We start from the raw sequence: 21612 nt of genomic DNA on the forward strand, positions 1-21612 counted from the left end.
AAACTGATTGTTCCTTCCTAAGTGGAACACTTTGCATTTGTCTTTATTAAACTTCATCCTGTTTACCTCCGACCATTTCTCCAATTTGTCCAGATCAGTTTGAATTATGACCCTATGTCTTTATCCAAATCATTAAAAAATATATTGAATAGAACTGGACCCAGGACAGATCCCTGTGGGACCCTACTTGATACGTTCTTCCAGCTCAACTGTAAGTCATTGATAAGTACTCTCTGGCTACGTCTATACTTTATAAACTGCAGCTTCTTGCGCAAGAACTGTTTTATGCAAGAGTTCTTGTGCAAAAGGTCTTCCACAAGAACGCGTCTACACTGCCACGTGCTTTTGCGCAAGAGCATCCGTGGTGGTGTTGACGCTCTCTTGCGCAAGAAAGCTCTGATGGCCATTTTAGTCATAGGGGTTTCTTGCGCAAGACATTAACGTTGCCTGTCTACACTGTCTTCTTGTGGAAGAGCTCTTGCGCAAGAGGGCTTATTCCTCGTGGGGAGAGGAATAACTTTTCCAGGAAGAAGCCCTGTTTTCTAATGCTGTACTGTAAATTTACTTGCGCAAGAACTTGCATACAGTGTAGACACTCTGCAAGTTTTTGCGCAAGAACAGCAGTTCTTGGGCAAAAAGCCTGCAGTATAGATGTAGCCTCAGAGTATAATTTCCAACCCACTGTGTATTAGCTTCATCTAGGTGGTATTTCCGTATCTTGCTTGTGAGGTCATATGAGACATAGGAGGTGGTGGAATCTCCATCCCTAGAGGTTTTTAAGTCCCGGCTTGACAAAGCTCTGGCTGGGATGATTTAGTTGGGATTGGTCCTGCCTTGGGCAGGGGGCTGGACTCGGTGACCTCCTGAGGTTTCTTCCAACCCTACGATTCTATGATATTATCAGCAACCTTACTCAAGTTCAGATGCATCTTTTGCTTCCCCCCATCTACAAGGCTTGTACTATCAAAGGATATTAGGTTGGTTTCACATGATTTATTCTTGGAAAATCCATGTTTTCTTATCGCCTTATCTTTAGTTGCTTACAATTTGTCTGATTATTTGCTCCATTTTCTTTCCAGGCATTGGAGTTAAGCTGATTGGTCTATAATTCTCTGGGTTGTCCTTATTTTCTTCTTTGATCGATATGCACTATATTTGCCCTTTTCTAGTTCTCTGGGTTTTCTCCCACCCTCTGTGAGTTCTCAAGAGGTTAGGATTGAGGTGCACGGGTAGAGTTGGGAATACGAAACCCAGGACTAAAACATCAAAGGCTTTGTTGCCACCCTGGACTGATGCTTGTGAGATGGGGAAATAAGCAGAGCTTATTTTGAAATTGAAATTGGGAATGTCTACACAGCACTTATTTTGAGAGAGAGGACTCTTCTTCCGACTTCCCTTACTCCTCGTACAGTGAGGGTTACAGGAGTCAGAGTAAGAAGTCTTCCAGCTTGGCAGTATTTGGACATTATTTTGAAACTAGCCAATAGCCTGTCATAAGACGGGATTTTCAGATCTCTCCTCCACGTCTCTCTCTCTCTCCTTCTCCTACTGCCTCCCCCCGTCTCTCTCAGCTCTCCTCTGCCTCCTGCCTCTCTCTCCATCTCTCTTTCTCTTCTCCTCCCCCTCCCGCCTCTCACTTGAGGGACCACGGAGCCCAAACGGCCATTTCGGCTCCGCGCTCCCCGTGCGTGAGCGGCGCAGGAGTCAGCTGAGTGCCACTGCGGGAAGCGAAGGGGGGCGGTGCGGTAATGTTCACGGCCAGGGGGCGGGGCCTGGAGCTGCTGTCATGCCGCACGTCACCATCCTGCCCCCTCTTCGCCTCCCGCCATGGCGCTTGGCTGACTTCTGTGCCGCCCAGCCGGGCTACCACAGGGGAGCAAGTGGCCGTTTGGGCGGTGGCCTGGCTGAGTGGCGCAGAAGTCAGCTGAGCACCACGGCGGGAGGCAACGGCGCCGCCCAGAGGGAACAGCCAGCGTTTCAGCGTTACAGAGTTTCAGACATTGGGCTACTATTTTTTTAATAACTGCCTGCTGTGTAGACGCGGACTATGTTATTTCGAAATAACACTAGTTATTTTGAAATCATGTTGGTGTGTAGACGTACCCCAAAGGATTTAACACCCCCCCACACTGCATCCCATCTTTCCGCTTTCAGACTGTAGCTTGTCTTGGAACACCCGAGAAGGCAGCTCATGAACCATAGACGCAGCAGAGATCTGCTTAGCTTGCAAAACTGTATTATTATTTGAATCCATCATTTACAGTATTGTACAGCTTGTTTAAAATATGAAAATAATCTGGCAGAGCAAAACTAGAAGTGCACTCATCAAAGCATCTCTTTCCTCTTATGTACAGGACGGATGTTTTTATTTCAATGGGTTGATTTTTTTTTAATCTGTGTACATTCAAAGTCAGAGTAAGAACATGAAACCGTTTCCTAGCCGCAAACCGCTTAAGAATAATAATTAGTAACGACAGAATAAGTGACCATTGTGACTGTATCTAAGTGAAACACATGCCAGTGGGCTCTTGAAGCTAATCTGGGTCTCCGTAGGGATCTAGTTGCAAGTTGCATCCACGCCCTCCCTCCCCTTACTGGCCCTTCTTGTAGGCATTTTTGATTATGGCATTCTTAAAGAGAGTCATTAGAGGGGTCTGGCTGCTCTCTGATGTCATGAAGCCCCCGTATCGCTTGTCTTTGGGCGGGGCGTTCCATCGGAAATGGTGCATCTTGTAGGAATTTCCGTCTTTCTTCTCCGCCTCCTCTGAGACCAGCGCTTCCTCGCTCTCTGGGTCTTCCAGGGACTCAAACTCGGGGTAGTCCAGTTCCATTGAGAGGTCTCTTCTGAATTCCGGTGGGTAGCTCTCGGCGGACTCCTCTTCCACCTCACTGGGATAGACCTTGATGGGTCTCCTCTTCCTGCCCACTGGCTTCCCCCATCGGAAATGCTCCATCGAGTAGGATCGTTTGCTGTCTTGCCTTTCAAGGGCAGCTCCTCCTTCCCCGTCGTCTCCTCTTTGGGCGGGGGCCACGTCCGGGAAGAGGCCCAAGAGGAGATGGCTGGGGATCTCCTCTCGCTTGTGGCCAGCGACGCTGCTGCTGCTGTTCTTCCTGCCGAACTTGTTCCAGCGGAAATGGCTCATGACGTACTTCCGGATGTTCTCGGACAGAGGCTGCAGGTGGCCGTTGCCTGGGTACATGGGGGACTCATCGGACAGGTCCATTTTACAGGCTTTGATGCACTCCTGGGGGAGGAGAAAGGAAACGCTTCAACCAGACACATATATGTTATATGGGACTCACGTCCTGTAAGGACCAGCCACAGAAGCGACCCATGGTAGCACAGCTGCCCGGCTCTATTTATTAATAGCAACAACACTCTGCAAGTTTACCCAAGGATCTACAGCCCTCTACAAATGGTGAGGTCCTCAGCGGGTAGGAATGACTATCGCTCCGCTGAGACCGATGGCACTGTGCTGAGGAGCTGGCCATGCCCTCTTCCCCCTGCGAGGCATTTCCATTTTACACAAGGGGGAAACTGAGGCACAAAGACGGGCTGGGACTTGCCCATGGTCCTGCAGAGCTGGGAATTGACGTCATGTCTCTTGACTCCCGGCCAGACCGGGTGGAGAGAGCACCAGGCAGGTGGCTCACCCGTGGCCAGAGAAAAAAACTCGTGAGCCTGCTCCTCTTTCTTTGAGGCCACATATTTGCTCCATCACTTGCAACCAGGACTGCCACAGAGGCCAGAGTCTCTGATAACCCCTGTGCCCCTTCCTGTTGCAGGGGAACCCCCCGCAGAGGGAGCTGGGACTAAGGAATGTGTGGTCTGAAATACGAGTTGCTGCAGCACCATTCCTGCTTCATGCAGCTGCTGGCATGAGCAGATCCTGGGCTGGCATGTCTGAGTTTCATCCCTTGCTCCCTGGCCGCTTGGATACCCACCAGGAGCTTCGTGCACCCTGTCGCTTGGATACCCACCAGGATCTATTAGCTGGAAGGCAGAGGAGGGCAAGTCGCTAGTCAGAGCTGCAGCTGAAGGACAGGCAGCCCTAGCAGGTGTGCTTAGATGAGCGTTTCTTAAACGTTTTAAGACCAAGGAACACCAAAAAATACTTTTTTAAAATGAGGAACACTAAGGATATTTTGTTGAGGAAAAAAAAGGGGGGGAGGGAGTTATTGAGAGAAAAAAAAAGGGTCAGGGAAAAGTTCTTGAGCAAAAAAAAAAAAAAAAAGGTCGCCTGCCCCTTTAAGGGTGGCCATTTTCAAGTCTGTTGTTCTCCGGAACACAGAACATGGTTTTAGAAACACTGGCTTAGATAGATTGACAGGAGTGGCAGAGGTAGGTAGGACAGACGGCTGCTGGGACCACTCCCTTCCCTGGGAGCGTGCGGGGAAGCTGGCTGTGGACTGCAGACATGTGTAGATAATGCTGTAGGCTGGGGCCTGCTGGAAGGGTCCAGTCAAACCTGGTGGTGGGGAAGGAGACCGGGAGTGGTTGCGGGACAGCCCAACAACCAGCAGCTGTTGCATAAAGAATATTTGTCAGCAAGTCGAACCCTGACGTCCTTCCTCCAGCAGGCCTCTTATTGACTCCAGCCAGCTGTACCTGACAGCTGCTGAGCCTGGGTAGGTCGGTGTGGGCTCGGCACCTCTGTACCTCCAGCCATGTGCACTCACGTGCCGAAGTAAAATGGACATAGACACCCAACCTTTGGTACCCGGCTGTGAGAGTGTTAGTATAAATGACTTACCCAAGGCCAAAGAGGCAGTCAGTGGAAGAGCTGGGATTAAACCTCCCCCCCCGCCCAATCCTGGCCTGGCTTCCTGACCCATGTCCACTAGCCCACACTTGCAATTCTAGTGCCAGATAACTGTCCTAGGTGGGAAGGGGGAAGAATGAAATCCTGCCCTTCCAGCTGATGGAATCAGTCTCTTCCATCTCTAGCTGCAGTGTGAGCAGTCAGTTCCCAACGGGACGGCTGCTGCTTAAGAACCTAAAGCTAGCTTGCCAGGGACTGTGCTTAACCTGGCAGTAGGCAGATGGTGAAGTCTGTCTTGCTGCCCTATCTGCACGACGCAGAAGGCAGCAGAGCTGGCAGGGAGTGGAAAACTCCCCAGCAATCTTTGCAACCCCCTCGCTGCTGGGGTGATGTTATTGCGATGGCTCTGACAAGGCCAGATCCTGCCAGAATCCGCCTCGCTCCATCACCATCCCACGGCCCCCAGCACTGCAGCGACTGAGAACTTGACTCGGTGTTCTGGCTCGGTAGCCGCAGCACAGAGTAAGGGAGCAGAATCCCCCTGCACTGTCGGTCCCGGAGGCCCACAGCAATGAAATGACCTGCCCAAGGTCTGGGAACAATCTGGGAACTTCCCAGTTTCCAGCCCTGCACCTTCATTGAGACAACCCTTCCTGTACTGTCAGGAACTGGGGCTTTTCCAGAGCTGACTGTTGCCTTGCTGCTAGAAAAAGAAGTCAAGGAGACATGCTTAGAATGTGTTTAATTCTGAGCGTGGCTCAGACATTAGCATTGGGAAGTGTCTATAGCACCTCCATCCACCCGGCGTGGTGCAGGACATGGCATCTTGCTCCTGTTACTCTCTTCCCCAGAGCCCTCGCCCTGTTTTAGAGCCCGGAGTCCTTCAGCCATGTTCCCCTGGAGCCCTCGGGGCTGGAGCTACTCACCAAAAGGCCAGCATCTGTGCTGAGCTCCCTACACCTGCTGCTGTCCCAGCACTGGCTGTGGACTCCGCCGTCGGCGTGGAAGAGCAGCACGCCCAGAATCGCCAGCAGGCCACTCCGCACGGGTTTCAGCATCTTCAGGTGGGGCTCGGAGTCCTGAGGAAACAGTACAGGCAGGGGTGATACCCGGGGGGATCGCCGTGACATGTATCGGACACGCTGGCAGCCGGCCCCTCGGCCCCCAGGGGAATCCGTCACGGACGCACGAGGCAGGGAGGGAGGCTGGGTGATGCCCAGTGAACTCGCCAAACTGGTCCCTCCAAACGTAGCGCCTGGACGGGAGGCCTCTGGAGAAGACGTTTATCTGTTACCCGAGCCCTGCTGCCGAACGGTAGCTGTCAGACTGTGAAGGGATAGAGGGCTCGGACTGAAATTCAGCGTTTGGCCCCTCTTTTCCCCTGTTTGGCCAAAATCACAGCCCGGGCCTTGAACGCCCAGGGGTTCCCACGCAGAATTCCACATGTGGCCTGTGTCTCTAATGCAGTGGTCCTCAACATTTTACCTCATGCCTCCGCTGATCCCTGTCTGCACCCCTTCCCCAGAGAGGGGCTGCAGCTTGGGGCGGGGGCAGTTACAGAGGTAAATATGGAACCAGACCCAGATTTCTTATCCTAAGAAGCACTTATAGTGCGTAAGAAATAACCCCCCATCCTCTGTGTCTGGCATTCTGGCCTGGTTGTATAACACCATGGGTATGTCTAGACTACATGGCTCCGTCAACGGTGCCATGAAGATGAGTTTACTAGACATAGGGAAATGAAGCAGTGATTTAAATAATCACTGCTTCATTTACAGCAAAACGGCCACCGCGCTGTGCTGATCAGCTGTTTGGCGGCACAGCGGGGCAGTCTGGACGCGCAGCGGTCAACAACGGAAGCCTTTGTCGACCGCTCCGGTAAACCTCATTCCACGAGGCATAATGGAGTGGTCAACAAAGGCTTCCGTTGTTGACCGCGGCGCGTCCAGACTGCCCCGCTGTGCCGCCAAATAGCTGATCAGCACAGCGCGGCGGCCACTTTGCTGTAAATGAAGCGGCGATTATTTAAATCATAGAATCATAGAACCATAGAGCTGGAAGAGACCTCAGAAGGTCATCAAGTCCAGCCCCCTGCTCTAGGCAGGACCAATCCCAACTAAATCAACCTGGCCAGGGTTTTGTCAAGCTGAGACTTAAACACCTCTAGGGATGGAGACTCCACTACTTCCCTAGGGAACCCATTCCAGTGCTTCATCACCGTCCTAGTGAAATAGTTTTTCCTAATATCCAACCTGGACCTCTCCCACCACAACTTGAGACCATTGCTCCTTGTTCTGCCATCCGTCACTACTGAGAACAGCCTTTCTCCATCCTCTTTGGAACCTCCCTTCAGGAAGTTGAAGGCTGCTATCAAATCCCCCCTCACTCTTCTCTTCTGCAGACTAAACAGACCCAACTCCCTCAGCCACTTCATTTCCCTATGTCTAGCAAACTCATCTACATGGCTCCGTTGATGGACCCATGTAGTCTAGACATACCCCCAGTTATAGCTTTTACCTGCATATTATTACTGAAGTCATTAGCAACACATGCTGGACCTGTTTCTTAGACTTTCATGTGAGGAACTAAAAGCTTGTTGCAGATACGAATGAATTCAGCCTCACATAGCTGTAGAAAGGGGAACATGCACAGAAGAGATTTGTCCAAAGGAAGTCACTCAGGGTGTGTCTAAACTACATGGCTCCGTCGACAGAGCCATGTAGATTAGGCTGATCGGCAGAGGGAAATGAAGCCGCGATTTAAATAATCGCGGCTTCATTTAAATTTAAATGGCTGCCGCGCTCTGCCAACCAGCTGTTGAACAGCTGTTTGTCGGCAGATCGGGGCAGTCTGGATGCGCCGCAATCGACAAGGAAGCCTTTGTCGACCGGCACAGGTAAACCTGGTTTCACGAGGCATACCTGCGCCGGTCAACAAAGGCTTCCTTGTCAACCGCGGCGCGTCCAGACTGCCCCGATCTGCCGACAAACAGCTGATCATCAGCTGGTTGGCAGAGCGCGGCAGCCATTTAAATTTAAATGAAGCCGCGATTATTTAAATCGCGGCTTCATTTCCCTCTGCCGATCAGCCTAATCTACATGGCTCCATCGACGGAGCCATGTAGTTTAGACACACCCTCAGTGAGCATACAGGCGACTCAGAAGGAGATAGCAGGTGGCTGGACTCCCAGTCTCTTGCACTGAACAACATCTGATGAAGTGGCTTGGACCCATGAAAGCTGATGCCCAAATACATCAGTTAGTCTCTGAGGTGCCATAGGACTCCTCATTGTTTTTACAGAAACAGACAAACATGGTCACCCCTCTGAGACATGTCGCTAGATAACAGTCTTGATTAACAGATTCAGAATCGGCAATTCTATCCCCAGCCGCATACAGATCGCATTCTCCTCATTCAAACGCGGCTGGGCGTTTGTTCTGTTGAATAGAGGACAATGCTCATTGCTCAATGCTATCTCTTTCATTCCTAATTAAAAAGCATCACTTTTGGGAAGGAACCCAGCTCCGGTAATTCGTTTTTATTGGGGAATAAAGAGCGAGACTTTCTCAGATGACATTTGCTACCTGAACTTTCATAGGAGGCTAGATTAATGGGGGTAAGATTGCTAATGGAAAAATATTAGCACTGCCGTCTGCAGGGTTATAGCCCTGCTAAAAGGCTCACTTCTACTCTACTGTTACTGACAGTGAACTGAGATGTCTTGTAAAACAGTGAGGAGTCCTGTGTGCACCTTAGCCCTGGTTTATATTAGGGAATTATTTTGGAATAACCTCCCTCCCCCCGCTTATTTCGAAATAATAAGTGGAGCATCAACATTACCATGCCTGTTATTTCAAAATAACAGGCTGGTTATTTCAAAATCTGTACTCCTGCTTTCCTGGGGCTACATCTAAACTGCAGGCCTCTTTCGAAAGAGGCTTTTTCAAAAGATACTTTCGAAAAAGCCTCTTTCGAAAAAGAGCTTCTAAACTACAACCTCATCATCTAATCAACTACAAAGCTCATCATCTAATAAACCATCTGGTTAGTCTTTAAAGTGCTACATAGTCCTGTATTTTGTTTAAACTACAACCAGTACTTTTGAAAAAGAAGGCGCTTTTTCGAGAGAGAGCACCCAGGCAGTCTGGATACTCTCTTTCGAAAAAGCACAGTTTGCAATACATAGCGCCTTTTTTCGAAAGAGCACTTTCAGAAAAAGGCATTATTCCTTGTAAAACAAGGTTTTCCGTGGTCGAAAAAACTGCCACGTTCTTTCGATTTACTTTTGAAAGAACATGGCAGCAGTCTAGATGCAGGACAAGTTTTTTCGAAAAAAGGCCACTTTTTTCGAAAAAACCCTGTAGTTAAGATACACCAGGGGAATAAGCTTATTTCAGAATAGTTATTTGGGGAGTTATTTCAGAATATTTAGAGGAGTAGCCGAGTTGGTCTGTAACAGCAAGAAGTGGGTTGTGCCCACGAAAGCTCATGATACCATCTACATGTTTTGTTAATCTTTAAAGTGCTACTAGACTCTTTGTTGTTTTTCCTATTTCAGAATAGTTATTTGGGGAGTTATTTCGAAATAAGTTATTTCAAAATAATTTCCTAGTGTAGACATGCCCATAGAGACTAACAAAAATATATGTATAGTATCCTAATCTTTCGTGGGCCAACCCCACTTCTTCAGATGAGCCTGAGTGGAGAAAAAAAGTGGGGGGGACCCTCACAATTTATAACAGAAAAAGATGGGAGAGGGGGGAAAACAGGGCCGGCTCACAACATTTTGGCACCTGAGGTGGGGAGCTCAAATGACGCCCCCATATCCCCTCGCTTGGGCCAAAACTTTGAAAGGTCTCTTGTGCCCTCCTTCCTCCAGCACAGCACTCCACCATCTCTGTGCATCTAGAGCAGACAGAATACATATACACCAGCAGCAGACACAATTTTGTACACTCTGGGGCCTAGTGACGCCCCCCCCCCCATGGTCTGGCACCTGAGGTGGCCGCCTCAGTTCGTCTCGTGGCAGGACCGGCCCTGGGGGGAAAAGATGTCTTGTGTCTAAATTGTTTATTGTTCTCATTCTCTTACCCTCTATCTGCCTCGTCTTAGATGGCAAGGCTCTTGAACAGGCACTGTCCTTGGACCTGTGACAGGGCGGGTGCTACTGTAAGTAATAAGAGATGAAGGTTTAGTCATCAGATGCTTGTCTGACGGTGGGGTTTGGACATCAGTGGGACCCCTGTTCCTAAGTCACAAAGGGTATGGCCACACCGCCATGACAGTGAGCCCCTCAGCTTGAGCTAATGGGGCTCTTGCTAGAACATAAGAACAGCCAGACTGGGTCAGACCAAAGGCCCATCTAGCCCAGTATCCTGACTTCCAACAGTGGCCAATGCCAGGTACCCCAGAGGGAGTGAACCGAACAGGGGATTCATCAAGGGATCCACCCCCCCATCACCCATTCCCAGCTTCTGACAGACGGAGACTAGGGACTCTTGGTCAAATATTGGAATAAATTGCCAAGGGAGGTGGTGGAATCTCCCTCTCTGGAGATATTTAAGAACAGGTTAGATAGACATCTGTCAGGGATGGTGTAGACGGAGCTTGGTCCTGCCTTGAGGGCGGGGGGCTGGACTCGATGACCTCTCGAGGTCCCTTCCAGTCCTATGATTCTATGATTCTATGGTGCTCTGGAAATAGCTGAGCACACAGCACTTGGAGGTTGTGGTAGGGGCTCCGAGGCCGATGTGCTCTGAAAATGCCACTTTACAGCTCAGTGAAGCATACATCCAGCACCCCCTCTTGGGTGTGGAACAGCGGTGCGCCCCTCATTGCACCTCTCCCAGCAAGTCCCCTCCCCGAGCGATGCAACCCAGGGGATTATCAGAGGGCTGCACCCCTATTTAGGGCAGCGGCAGGAAATGTAGAGTCCCAGCCCCAGCCTGCTTGGCTACTCTGGCTGCCAGCCCACCCGGGAACCTCCCCCAAGCAGAGGTCCTGGAGCAGCTGCCCTGAACCATCCCATGGACAGGACAGCTCTGGCCAGGGCATTGCCACACTTACTTCCACACTACTGCTGGCAGTGGCGCTGTTGTCAGAGCTGGGCCACGGGAGAGCAGCGGCTGCTGGCTGGGCTGCTCATATTGATGACGTGGGAACACCACTTTTTTAATCCCACTCCCTTCCTGCCCCTCAGTACTCTATTTTCACCCAGCTCCTGCTATTACAGCAGAGGTCCAGTGGGACCCATAGGATTCCAGTTTCTTCACCCCCCTCCGAGAAACTCTTGTGTCCCGGGGTATGCAGCCCCCAGCTTGTGCACCACAGGTTTCAGGGCCCAGGCTATCTTTTCGTGTGATAAAAAGTTGAGGTAAAAAATCCCTATTTAGCTTTCCTCACCCAGGGAGAACTTCAGCTGAAGTGAATGGGGTCTGAAGAAGTACAGCATTAGAGCCTATCTTTTCCCTTCACCTACACAGTGGCTGTGGGACTAAATGGACAGTTTTGTAAGAAAATGTGTGTGTTCCTTGAGGTTTCTGAGGTATTGGAAAAACAAAATAAAAAACTATCGCAAACTGAGCCATGCTCACATCCATGTTTTGGTTTTAGAGCCACAGCCGGAATTGTTTTGGTTTTCAGTTGAAATTTCAGGAAAAAAAGTGTGTGTGTGGGTGCGTGTGTGGGTGGTGGTGGTGGTGGTGAAGGCGGGGCGAGAGGGGGGATTGGTCTTGCTCTGAGCAGAGGGTTTCGGATTAGGCGACTCCTGGGGTCTCTTCTAACTCAAATCTTCTATGAGTCTGTTTGGTTTTTTTGGTTAAACCCTGAAAAATGCCACAGATTTGTGTGATGAAAAATGTTAGGGTACTTTCATGAAAAATAAAATACTCTTTTCAATCAGCTCTTCTTACCGCTTCTTGGGATTGGGCCGTGGATAGTTCCCTTACACCAGCGCTACTCAACACACGGTCCAGGGGCCTCATGCAGCCTGTGGCCCATTTGTTTGCGGCCTGTGGTGCAGTTTGGGTTTACTGTGCGGTGTGGGTTGAGATGTGTTTTAGTAGGTAAATTCCTGGACTGTTGTGAAGCCAACACAAAAAACTAGTCAATATAATGGTCTTCTGTTGATATGTGTTTTAATAGTTTAATTCCTGGACTGTCATTGCTCATTAAAAGTGCTATCATATGGGTGGAAATTGGGTAAATATTGCATTTTATTAATATCAGCAGAACTGACTTAAATGGGGCCTCTGTGTTGTGTAGTCTTGCCTTAATCTTTGTATTCATGCCCATCAGTGTAAAAGAAGCTATTTGCATATATTTCCCTATATATTTGCATGTCTATGCAACCACACTTAAGTTGTGGCCCTCGGCATGTGCTGTGGATATCACTGTGGCCCCCAGGCTTGCAAAGTTGAGTAGCCCTGGTTTTCACCAAGAGGGATCTTACTGACGACAGTGGAATAAAGTTCTGTTTCATGTAGGTGAGGCCATATCTACATAAGGACCCTGATATAGCAGTGGTGGGCATTCTGCAGCCCACTGGGGCTCCACCTGTGACCTGCAGACCCACTGGCTGCTCCCCTCCCCCACGAGCCTCTTGTACACTGAGATACCAGAGCCCTGCACTTCCTATACCTCCCTCCTCCCTCCCAGCACCTTCAGAGCACCACAAATTGCCTGATTCACACCCCACTCCTCCCTGTTTCTCCCAGAGCCGGAATGCTGTGAATCAGCTGTTTGCAGCATTCCAGCTGTGGGAGGGAAGGGGCGGAGCAGGTAAGTGTGGGGCTCTGGTGCCCCAGTGCTCAAGAGGCATGTGGGGGATGGGGAGCAGACTGTGGGGCTGCAGAGGGAACCCCAGTGCACCACGGGCTGCTGCAGCCCACGGAGATGAAGGAGGGCCACACGTGTGGCCCACCCACTCTTCGTGGTTGCCCATCCCTGAGCTATAGAATGCCAGCACAGCCCTTCTGGAGTGGATGCAGCTATGCCAGCCAGCTGTGCTTCATGCTGGTACACTGAAGCCACCCTTGTGATGAAACACGCTCCGACATCACCCCCTCAGAGTGAAAGGGCTTTTGTGCGGGTCCAGCTGTGTCGACGCTACCAGCTTTTGCCAGCAAAGCTCCGGCAGTCAGGGATCGCCTCTTCAGACGCCTGTGTGACACAGCCTATATTTACCCTCCAATCTTAAACTGACCTATGTCAGGGCGGATTACAGCCACCACATTAACTACAGCGGTGACTCGTGTTCACACTATGCTCCTTCTGTGGGTGGTGCGGGTTCTCCCCAGGAGCCCTTCCATCAACTGAGGTGGGACCCTGGGGTGGGAGGGGAGGCTGAGCGCTAGGGCTCTGCTCCATGCAGTTCCCGCTGGGAGCCCAGTTCCTTCAAGGTTTCTCACCTCCCAGCCCGGAGTAGGGAAAAGGCACCAAGGGGGCAGATCCATGCCTGGAGCCTGGGCAGCAGTCCGAGCCAGGAACCTCGGTATCAGTCTGGCGTGGAGTGGAGATCTAGCAGCAGCTCAGCTGGGAAGCCAAGCCGTGAAATTGACAAGAATGATAGCCAACAGCTGATGTAAAGAATGCAGCGTCTACACAGACACTGTCACCCTAACTATACCGATATAAGTCCTGCTTCTCTTATCAAGGTGTCTCAGAGGGGTAGCTGTGTTAGTCTGTAAATGAAAAAACCCTGGACCCCTTAGCTCCATTCATCGGAAGAAGTGGGTTGTGCCCATGAAAGCTCTTCATACCATCTACATTTTTTGTTAGTCTCTAAGGTGCTGCAGGACCATTCGTCGTTTTTTTAAGGTCTTTTCAAGGTGGTTTACAATGTTAGCTTAGCAGGGGAGGTGCATCGGCAGGAGGGGCATTTTGATGCATACACGTCCACTGTTTTGTCAACAAATGCTGACTTCTCTTTACTGTAGACAAGGCCATAGTTATGCTGGTAAAAATTTATCATATAAATTCATCCCTCTCCCGTCGCCCATTCCCACCTACACCATTCCTGCCCATCCTGGCTAACAGCCATTGATGAAACTATCGTCCGTGAATTTATCTAGCTCTTTTTTTTGAAACATGTTATAGTCTTGGACTTCACAATATCCTCTGGCAAGGAGTTCCACAGGTTGACTGTGCACTGTGTGGAGAAATACTTCCTTTTGTTTGTTTTAAACCTGCTGCCCATTAAGTTCATTTGGTGACCCCTAGTTCTTGTGTTATGGGAAGCAGTAAATAACTCTTCTTTATTCACTTTTTCCACACCAGTCATGATTTTATAGCCCTCTATCATATCCCCCCTTAGTCATCTCTTTTCCAAGCTGAAAAGTCCTAGCCTTATTAATCTCTTTTCATATAGCAACCATTCCATACCCCCCATAATTTTGTTGCCCTTTTCTGAACTTTTTCTAATGCCAATATATCTTTTTGGAGATCTTGTCTAAAGTTATTTCTCTCTGGCCCTGAGGGCTTTGTCTGAAGTTATGGATTTGGTAGGACTGTTTCTTTATCTTGACTAAACTAACATTGCTGCTATGTTACCATATGCACCGTTAACAGATTGCTCTTGGTTTATACAACACAAGACACAAGTTGGTTAGAAGGCAATGATTTGCAGCTAGGACACAAGGATGCTTTTAATAAGGCTGGTCATAAAACAGATCAACTCTAAAGAAAAATATCCTCTCCTGATCTTTTGTCAGGGTGCAACCACTAGTAACCTTTGACATTGTTAAGGAGGGTGAGAAAGTACAAAAGATCTTGGAGCTGTGGACAGCGACAAAGAGGGGGTCTGTAATATATTTAGAAAACAGAACAATCCGGAGCAATATAGAGGAACAGGAAAAAAAAAAGAAAAAAAAAAAGCTTTAGGTAAGAATTTAATAAATACTTAGGTCCAAGGAACAGTGAGGAGTGGGCTAGGATGGTTTGTTCTGGGAGGATTTGGCTTCCCCTTGTTAAATCGCTGGCCATGGGTAATTTATCTTAGCATGCAAATGAATTGTAATAGAGCTCTAATATAAACTATTTCTGCCTTAAAGCAAAGAGGACTTAGCATTCAAGTGTCATTCCTTTGAGACTCACATAACAGTCAGGACAATCAATCCTGGGACAACCCCATTCTGAAATATGCCATCGAAAGAAAGCAGCTAGTGGGAAAGCAGGTTTTTGTCCCCTGGTAGCTTTACAGCTCCCCAGAACAGCTGATTCCTTGAAATCACATCTGATACAAAATATTGCTGCTGGATTACACTGCCAGGATAATTTCTTGTTCTTTAGCTATGGAAGGATTGGAACCACAAGACAAATGCCTCTGTTCTCCTGTCTTACAGGGAGCGGAGAAAAGATCAGAGCAGAAGGAATAAAGAGGAAGAGCAGGAGTCGTACTGACTTACCTGTTGCTGTGGAGTGTGATCTTGGCTTCCCAGTCTGATGCCTCACTCTCCGTCTCTGCGAGCGACTGTAGCTCCCAGCTCTTTTTATACCACAGGCTGGGCTTTGTGCTGGGCGTTTCATCCAAGGCAATCTTCCGGACAGACCTTTTGAAGCAACAGTAAAAAGCGCTGGGAAAAGGGGGCGTGTGGGGTGGGGAGATGGGCAAAGAAGCCAGTGACGAGGGAAGGCTCCAGGTGTGGAATAGAACAAAAGATTAGCAAACAGTGTCTGGAAGATGGGCGTTTGCTGGGTTGATCCCCATGGTAAATGGGGAGAGATTAGCATCTGCCTGTGAGCAGGTACTCCGGGAAGAGCATGGTACAGTTTTCCAGTCATGCTTGCTAATTGCATTTCCAGAGCGGAGATGGCAGGTTTTAATTAAAAGTCAACCCCCCTTTGGACGCAGGTATTAGTGAGCCATCAAGGTATCAATGCTGGGTCCGGGTGCTGTTTATCACATGCATGTTGGCGTGGTTGTTAGTCACTGTTCAGTGGCAGATGCTGGGCTCCACGGGGCTTTGCAAATTTGTGTTGCTCTCAAAATATATTGTTCTCCTGCATTTTTAAAAGTGAATATTGTGTTAGTGGAAGCTTGTCCCGCCACAGTCCATGCGGCACCTATTCCATGGATTGACATGGTGGGTCGACAGCTCTGGGCTGCATGGAACAGGTGCTGCATGACCGTGGCAGGGCAAGCTTCCCCCAAGATATCTTGCAAGACACCAGCCCTATCTAGAAGCCAGAGGAGAATTTCCATCTCTGTGGCCCAGTCAGTCCTTGGCCTCATGGTTGGCCAGTGAGAGTGAAATCTAGGTTTTGAGGTCTGGACACTAGAATATTTCTGACTGGGTTGGCCTTGGATATTGGATATTTAAAATATGTTCCTATTGGCACTGTGGTAGCCTCTAGCAGTCTCCATCAAGGAGCAAGGCCTGCTATGGCCAAGCAAAGAGCCCCAAAGTCGATATGCTGGGGGTCAAGAGATGGGCAAACCAGACAAAGGAGAAGGGAGCTTTGGAAACCAATCTAAAAATCTCAGCTTGCATCCACTTTCTTTCTGGCCAATGCTCTGTGAGGTAGCATGACTCGGAGGTGCTTTTGGCCTTGTTAAATGAACGCAAACCAAATGGCATTTTCGGGCCATGCCCCTCTTGTGCTCACTTCCCACAAACCCCCGGAAACAACAGTTGGTTTCAGACGTGGCTGTCCAAAGTGGCCATGTTCAAGGCTGCTTTGCAAATGTTACATCCTGGGCGCAGTGCTCCTGTCATGTGACTTCTCTGGCCAATGCCAAACAACCAGCTCCGCTTGGATTGTGACTCTCCAAGATTGGATGCTCCCTGCAAACCATCTGCAGCCGATTCATAGAGGGAAAGAAAATTGGAAAAAATAATTGTCACATAAATCTGAATATTTAATACATCGAGGGACACTGTGATTGTTCCCGGGACATGCAACAAACAGAAGATGAGGCAAAATGTGATGAATTAATTCTGCCTAGTGTATTATTTGCACTGCTCTGATATAATAGCCATATAAGCAAATCCTGCGCTCTTTATTATTTCTTCTTACTTCATTGACTGTGATGGGATTTTTGACCTGTCCTGCATCCCTTTACTTCCCCCTGCTGGCTGCCTGCTTTGCTTTTGCTCTGGGGGCAGCTTCCCAGTGCTCTGGGGCCCATGGCAAAGCCATCACCGATCCCCCAGTGATAGCTGACCAAGGCCTTCTGGAAACTTTCTGGGTAACAGCCACTGTCTAAAACACAGCCTAGTCTCACCGTTGTCTCCTGCCCCAGTTTTACCAACTTTGCGTTTAGCTCAGGGCAAGCCGTCCCCTGAACCCCTCCTTTTCAAACCCAGAAGTGCTGCTTTGAGACGTCCCATAGGCAATTCATCGCGACAGCAATGCTCACAGCGACCTGAGCTGTCTCCGCTCTCCCCGGGGCTGAAATTCTTTTCCTGGACAGAAGAGCAATTCCGGGACATTTTATGAGCCTGGCCAACGGCTATAAGGGGTCCAGGATTTTCTTTTTAAAGGCTCCTCCATCATCCTCAAGCCACTTTTTATTTGTATAGGGAAACCCAGAAATTGATTTACTAGGTTCCAGACCCTTATTAATGAAGACATTCACAGGGGAAATGCAAAGGTGACGTACTTCGCATCTGTGCTGAATGCCCCCAATGCATGGAGCCCAAGGAGAGTACGCACCAATGTTCCTTCTAATTTGTTTCCATCCGTGTGCGGAATAAATGTTGTTATGTGCACTGAGGCATGTGTGGATGTGCACCACCAATAGAAACACATGCTGCCGGCTGTGGGCAGCTGAGCGCTCTGCTAACCGGTTGGGCAGAATCTCTCCTGGGTGGCCGCCCAAGCACTCAGCTTACAGGGAACGCTGGTACTCATTCTGGATATTCCATGTCAGATCTCACCTTTGCTGGCCAGCACCCCGTGGTCCCGAGATGAGCATCTGGTATTACAATTTCATCCCCTTTGGCTTTAGAAGAGAAATGAGCTGCAGCGCAAAGTCTGCACTTTAGACCCAAATTCCCATTGCTCAAAGATGTTCAGCTGCAGGGGTCAGATCCTTAGCTCCCTCAGCGCAGTGGCGTTGCATCGCGGATGTCAAAGTGAGACAGCAAGAGTTGTGCAAATAAGTCACTGTGAATTTTACATAAGAACGGGCAGACTTGATCAGACCAAAGTATCTAGCCAAGTATCCGGTCTTCCGAGAGTGGCCAATGCCAAGTGCTTCAGACTGGGGCCCACCGGACTCATGATACACTGGTAGGGTTGGCCTTGGCTATTGGATATTTAAAATATGTTCCTATTGGTATTATGGTACTGTCTAGGAATCTCCGTCAAGGAGCAAGGCCTGTTATGGCTAAGCAAAGAGAACAGCCCTTTCCCCATGGTGCTCCAAGATGAAACGCCAGAGGATCAGGGAATCACCAACTAATCTATCCCCTGTCTCTTGCATTCCTAGCTTCTGGCAAACTGTATAAGCACAGAACTGGCAAAAAATGTTCTCACATAACAGGAAATTCAGGAAAATACGACTATAAAACCAGATTAGAAAAGAGCTACACAAATGCATGGAGCTCTGCCCATCCTGGCTAATAAGAACATAAGAACGGCAGTACTGGGTCAGACCAAAGGTCCATCTAGCCCAGTATCTTGTCTACTGACAGTGGCCAGCACCAGGTGCCCCAGAGAGGGTGGACCGAAGACAATGATCAAGCGATTTGTCTCCTGCCATCCCTCTCCAGCCTCTGACAAACAGAGGCCAAGGACACCATTTTATCCCCTGGCTAATAGCCTTTTATGGACCTAACCTCCATGCATTTATATAGCTCTTTTCTGAACCTGGTGATAGTCTTATTTTCCTGAACTTGCTGTTATTGGAGAACATTTTTGCCAGCTCTGTGTTTACGCCGAATCTGGAATTTAAGCTCTGTTGCGAACGGGCACAGGAAAGTCACCTGGGGTTGTTTCTTGTCACTGTATGCTTGACTAAAGGCCTTATCGTGCAATTTCTAGTGTAAATTGTCACAGGAAGTGAATGTAAAATGTTCTTCCTATTGAGTGTCTTCCGGGAAGCATTTCTGTTACTGAGCCCTGATTGCACAAAGCGTGGTGGGAAATGGATACAAATAACTTTTTCTTATTTACTTTTTCCACACCAGTCATGATTTTATAGACCTCTATCTTATCCCCCCTTGGTCTCCTCTTTTTTAAGATGGCAAGTCCAAGTCTTTTAAATCTCTCTTCATATGGCAGCCGTTCCAAACCCCCATCATTTTTGTTGCCCTTTTCTGAACCTTTTCCAATGCCAAGATGTCTTTTCTCATGCTCAAGGATTGGCAACGGAACGATTTGGGGGTAAGATCTGAGTTATAAATTGACCTGGGGCTGTGGGTGGTCCTTTGGGATCAGAAGAACCTTTTATTTGGTGAGACTGGTTTTCATAAACTCTCCTCTGTGTAAGGAGTGTAATGTTGCTTCATGGGTTCTGTGGCAGAAGGCCCCAGGCAATTACCCATCCCTAAAACTGGCCCTGGCTCTTCAAGGCACAGGTGAGCCACGGAGTTTTTATAGCATTGGGGAGGGGTGCTAAGAAAGAAGAAGACTGAGAACTCTGATCTAGAGTGAAAAGCTCCTTTCCCTCCATTTGCAGGGGGCTGATCCACCAATCCCATTGTCTCTCATGCATCTGCTCTGGTTACACACGTTCCTTTGGGTGAGCATCCGAGGTGCTGAGCTCCTGCCGTGCCCACTGACTTGGGAACACTCAGCACCAGGGCGTTAAACGTTCGTTATTTCCCGGGCCCCCTTCCATGCATCGAAGGGTAGGGGTGTGTGCGGCGATGCTGCTAGCAACTGTCCACGTGCTTGTAAGGCCTGACTTTGCACGTAAGGCGCATGCAAGGTCTCGTGATGTGGAGAAACCATTTTCATAGACCTCCGTGTTTGGCGGCCAGATGGAATTGTCTCATGAGCACAGCCGGGGGTGGGGCATGTAATGAAGGATAGCTGCTGTGGGGGGGGGCAGATTTGATAGCAGACTTTAACTCCCTGAAGGGAGGTTCCAAAGAGGATGGAGAGAGGCTGCTCTCAGCAGTGACAGATGGCAGAACAAGGAGCAATGGTCTCAAGTTACAGTGGGGGAGGTCTAGGGTGGATATTAGGAAAAACTCTTTCACTAGGAGGGTGGTGAAGCACTGGGATGGGTTCCCTAGGGAGGTGGTGGAATCTCCATCCCTAGAGGTGTTTAAGTCCTGGCTTGACAAAGCCCTGGCTGGGATGATTTTGTTGGGGTTGGTCCTGCCTTGGGCGGGGGGCTGGGCTCGGTGGCCTCCCGAGGTCTCTTCCAGCTCTATGGTTCTATGATTCTATGTTGCTAAGGGAGACAACATGCCACTGTCTAATGGGCCTACTTTCCCTTTTCCTCCTCTGAATTTCCAGTGTATTTTTTCATACCTTGGATAGCAGCGGGAACATGGGGATTTATTTGTTTATTTCCGAAGATGGTCTTTGAAAGCAAAGTCATGGTTTAATGAATCCCCGTTTGGCAATCAGCTGGCTCCTAGACACACGAGAGGGTGTAAAAACCAAGACAGCAAGACAGGCATGTCGGCGGGGACTGGAGAATGGAGTCCCACCCTGGCCCTCTCCCCGCTCAGTGGAACTTCTCTTCCCTCTGCCTGGTCTCCGTGCCGTCACTGGGGGCTGCCTGGCTGGAGCCGAGCCCAAGCTGATCCCAGGTCTGAGCGTCTCCGTGCGAGGAGGCAGCAAGTGGCACGTAGGCCATGATGTTGGCTGCCACGTTGTGGCACCAAACGGGGAGGCCCAGGGCGGTGGCAGAGGGATGAGACTCCGGAGGGGGAGAGAGAAGCGGTCTGCCATGCCTTGGTGATGTTGGGCTACAGCAGCCTTTGTCGGCAAGGCGGCTGTGGTGGTGGGGGCGTGGAGGGGTGGCGTCTGCATGGACCCAGGGGCTAATTAGCCGTGTAATTCCTGGCCTTTCAGTGAAGGGCATTTTCATTTGGATAACAACTCGCATCTGGGTGTGAATGAGCCCCTGTCAGCCAGCAATTCTGACAGCTCTGTTCAAATCCAGCCGGCCTGCGTAGCAGCAGGAGATGGGCTGATCTGATGCTCAGGGGAACAAATCAAGCCCGTGGCAGAGTCGTAAACAAGAGAGGCAGAGGGGCCAGCAGCAGCTTGCTCTGAAGCCTCTTTCATTTCTGCTAGGAGAAACGCCCTCCTGGCACCTGCCTGTTCCCACGGCAGGAGAACCACATGTGGGCACTCCACGGGGCATGTTAGCACCACACGCTTCCCGTGGGCAGGGGCACCCAGGCAGCACCAGGCCCTCTGGCAAAAGCAGGGCAGGCTGGCACAAGTAGATCCGGAGGCCTTTGATGGGGGCCATCAGTCAGTGTGTGAGCACCAGGCATTCTCCCTCCAGGCATGATGGAGACAGGCAAAGGAGGTGGGTTGTGTGTGGATGATGGATGGAGGTTTCATGTTTGAAGAGAGGTTGGGTGGAAGCCATGGGCAGCTAGTAGGCTAGGCAGGGCAAGGCACCACCTTCTCAAACCACCAGCGAGGCTCCATCCACACCTACAGTAGGTGGACTGGGGCAGAGTGTTGCTGCCCCCAAGCGCCCGCCCTCCCCATGCTCTGGGGCCATAGAGGTTCGAGCCGTGCGCCATCGGACCTCTCTGTGTTGGGGGCGTGGCTTGGGCAGAAGGGGCGGGACTGAGGGCGGGGTTGGGGGCTTGCCTCCCCTAGCCCTACCTTCACCAGCCGCCCATGGCGGAAGCCCATACGATGTCCTCCAGGCAGGGGAGAGGCAGATGTAGCACAGATGACGGTCTCGCCCCACAGATGCCGCGTC

At 49.9% G+C, this 21612-nt stretch overlaps 1 protein-coding gene across 1 annotated transcript; it reads right to left on the reverse strand.

Moving 5' to 3' along the window:
• Nucleotides 1–2214: 2214 nt before the first annotated feature.
• On the reverse strand, nt 2215–15221 carry POMC (proopiomelanocortin; the record flags this gene model as incomplete). The annotated part of the gene is given in 3 exon segments (NM_001286918.1): nt 2215–3245; nt 5690–5842; nt 15167–15221. Coding segments are annotated over 2 exon segments (786 nt in total). The 3' UTR covers nt 2215–2591.
• Nucleotides 15222–21612: the final 6391 nt, after the last annotated feature.

Source organism: Pelodiscus sinensis, chromosome 3 (genome assembly GCF_049634645.1).
Source record: "Pelodiscus sinensis isolate JC-2024 chromosome 3, ASM4963464v1, whole genome shotgun sequence".
Taxonomy (NCBI): domain Eukaryota; kingdom Metazoa; phylum Chordata; order Testudines; family Trionychidae; genus Pelodiscus; species Pelodiscus sinensis.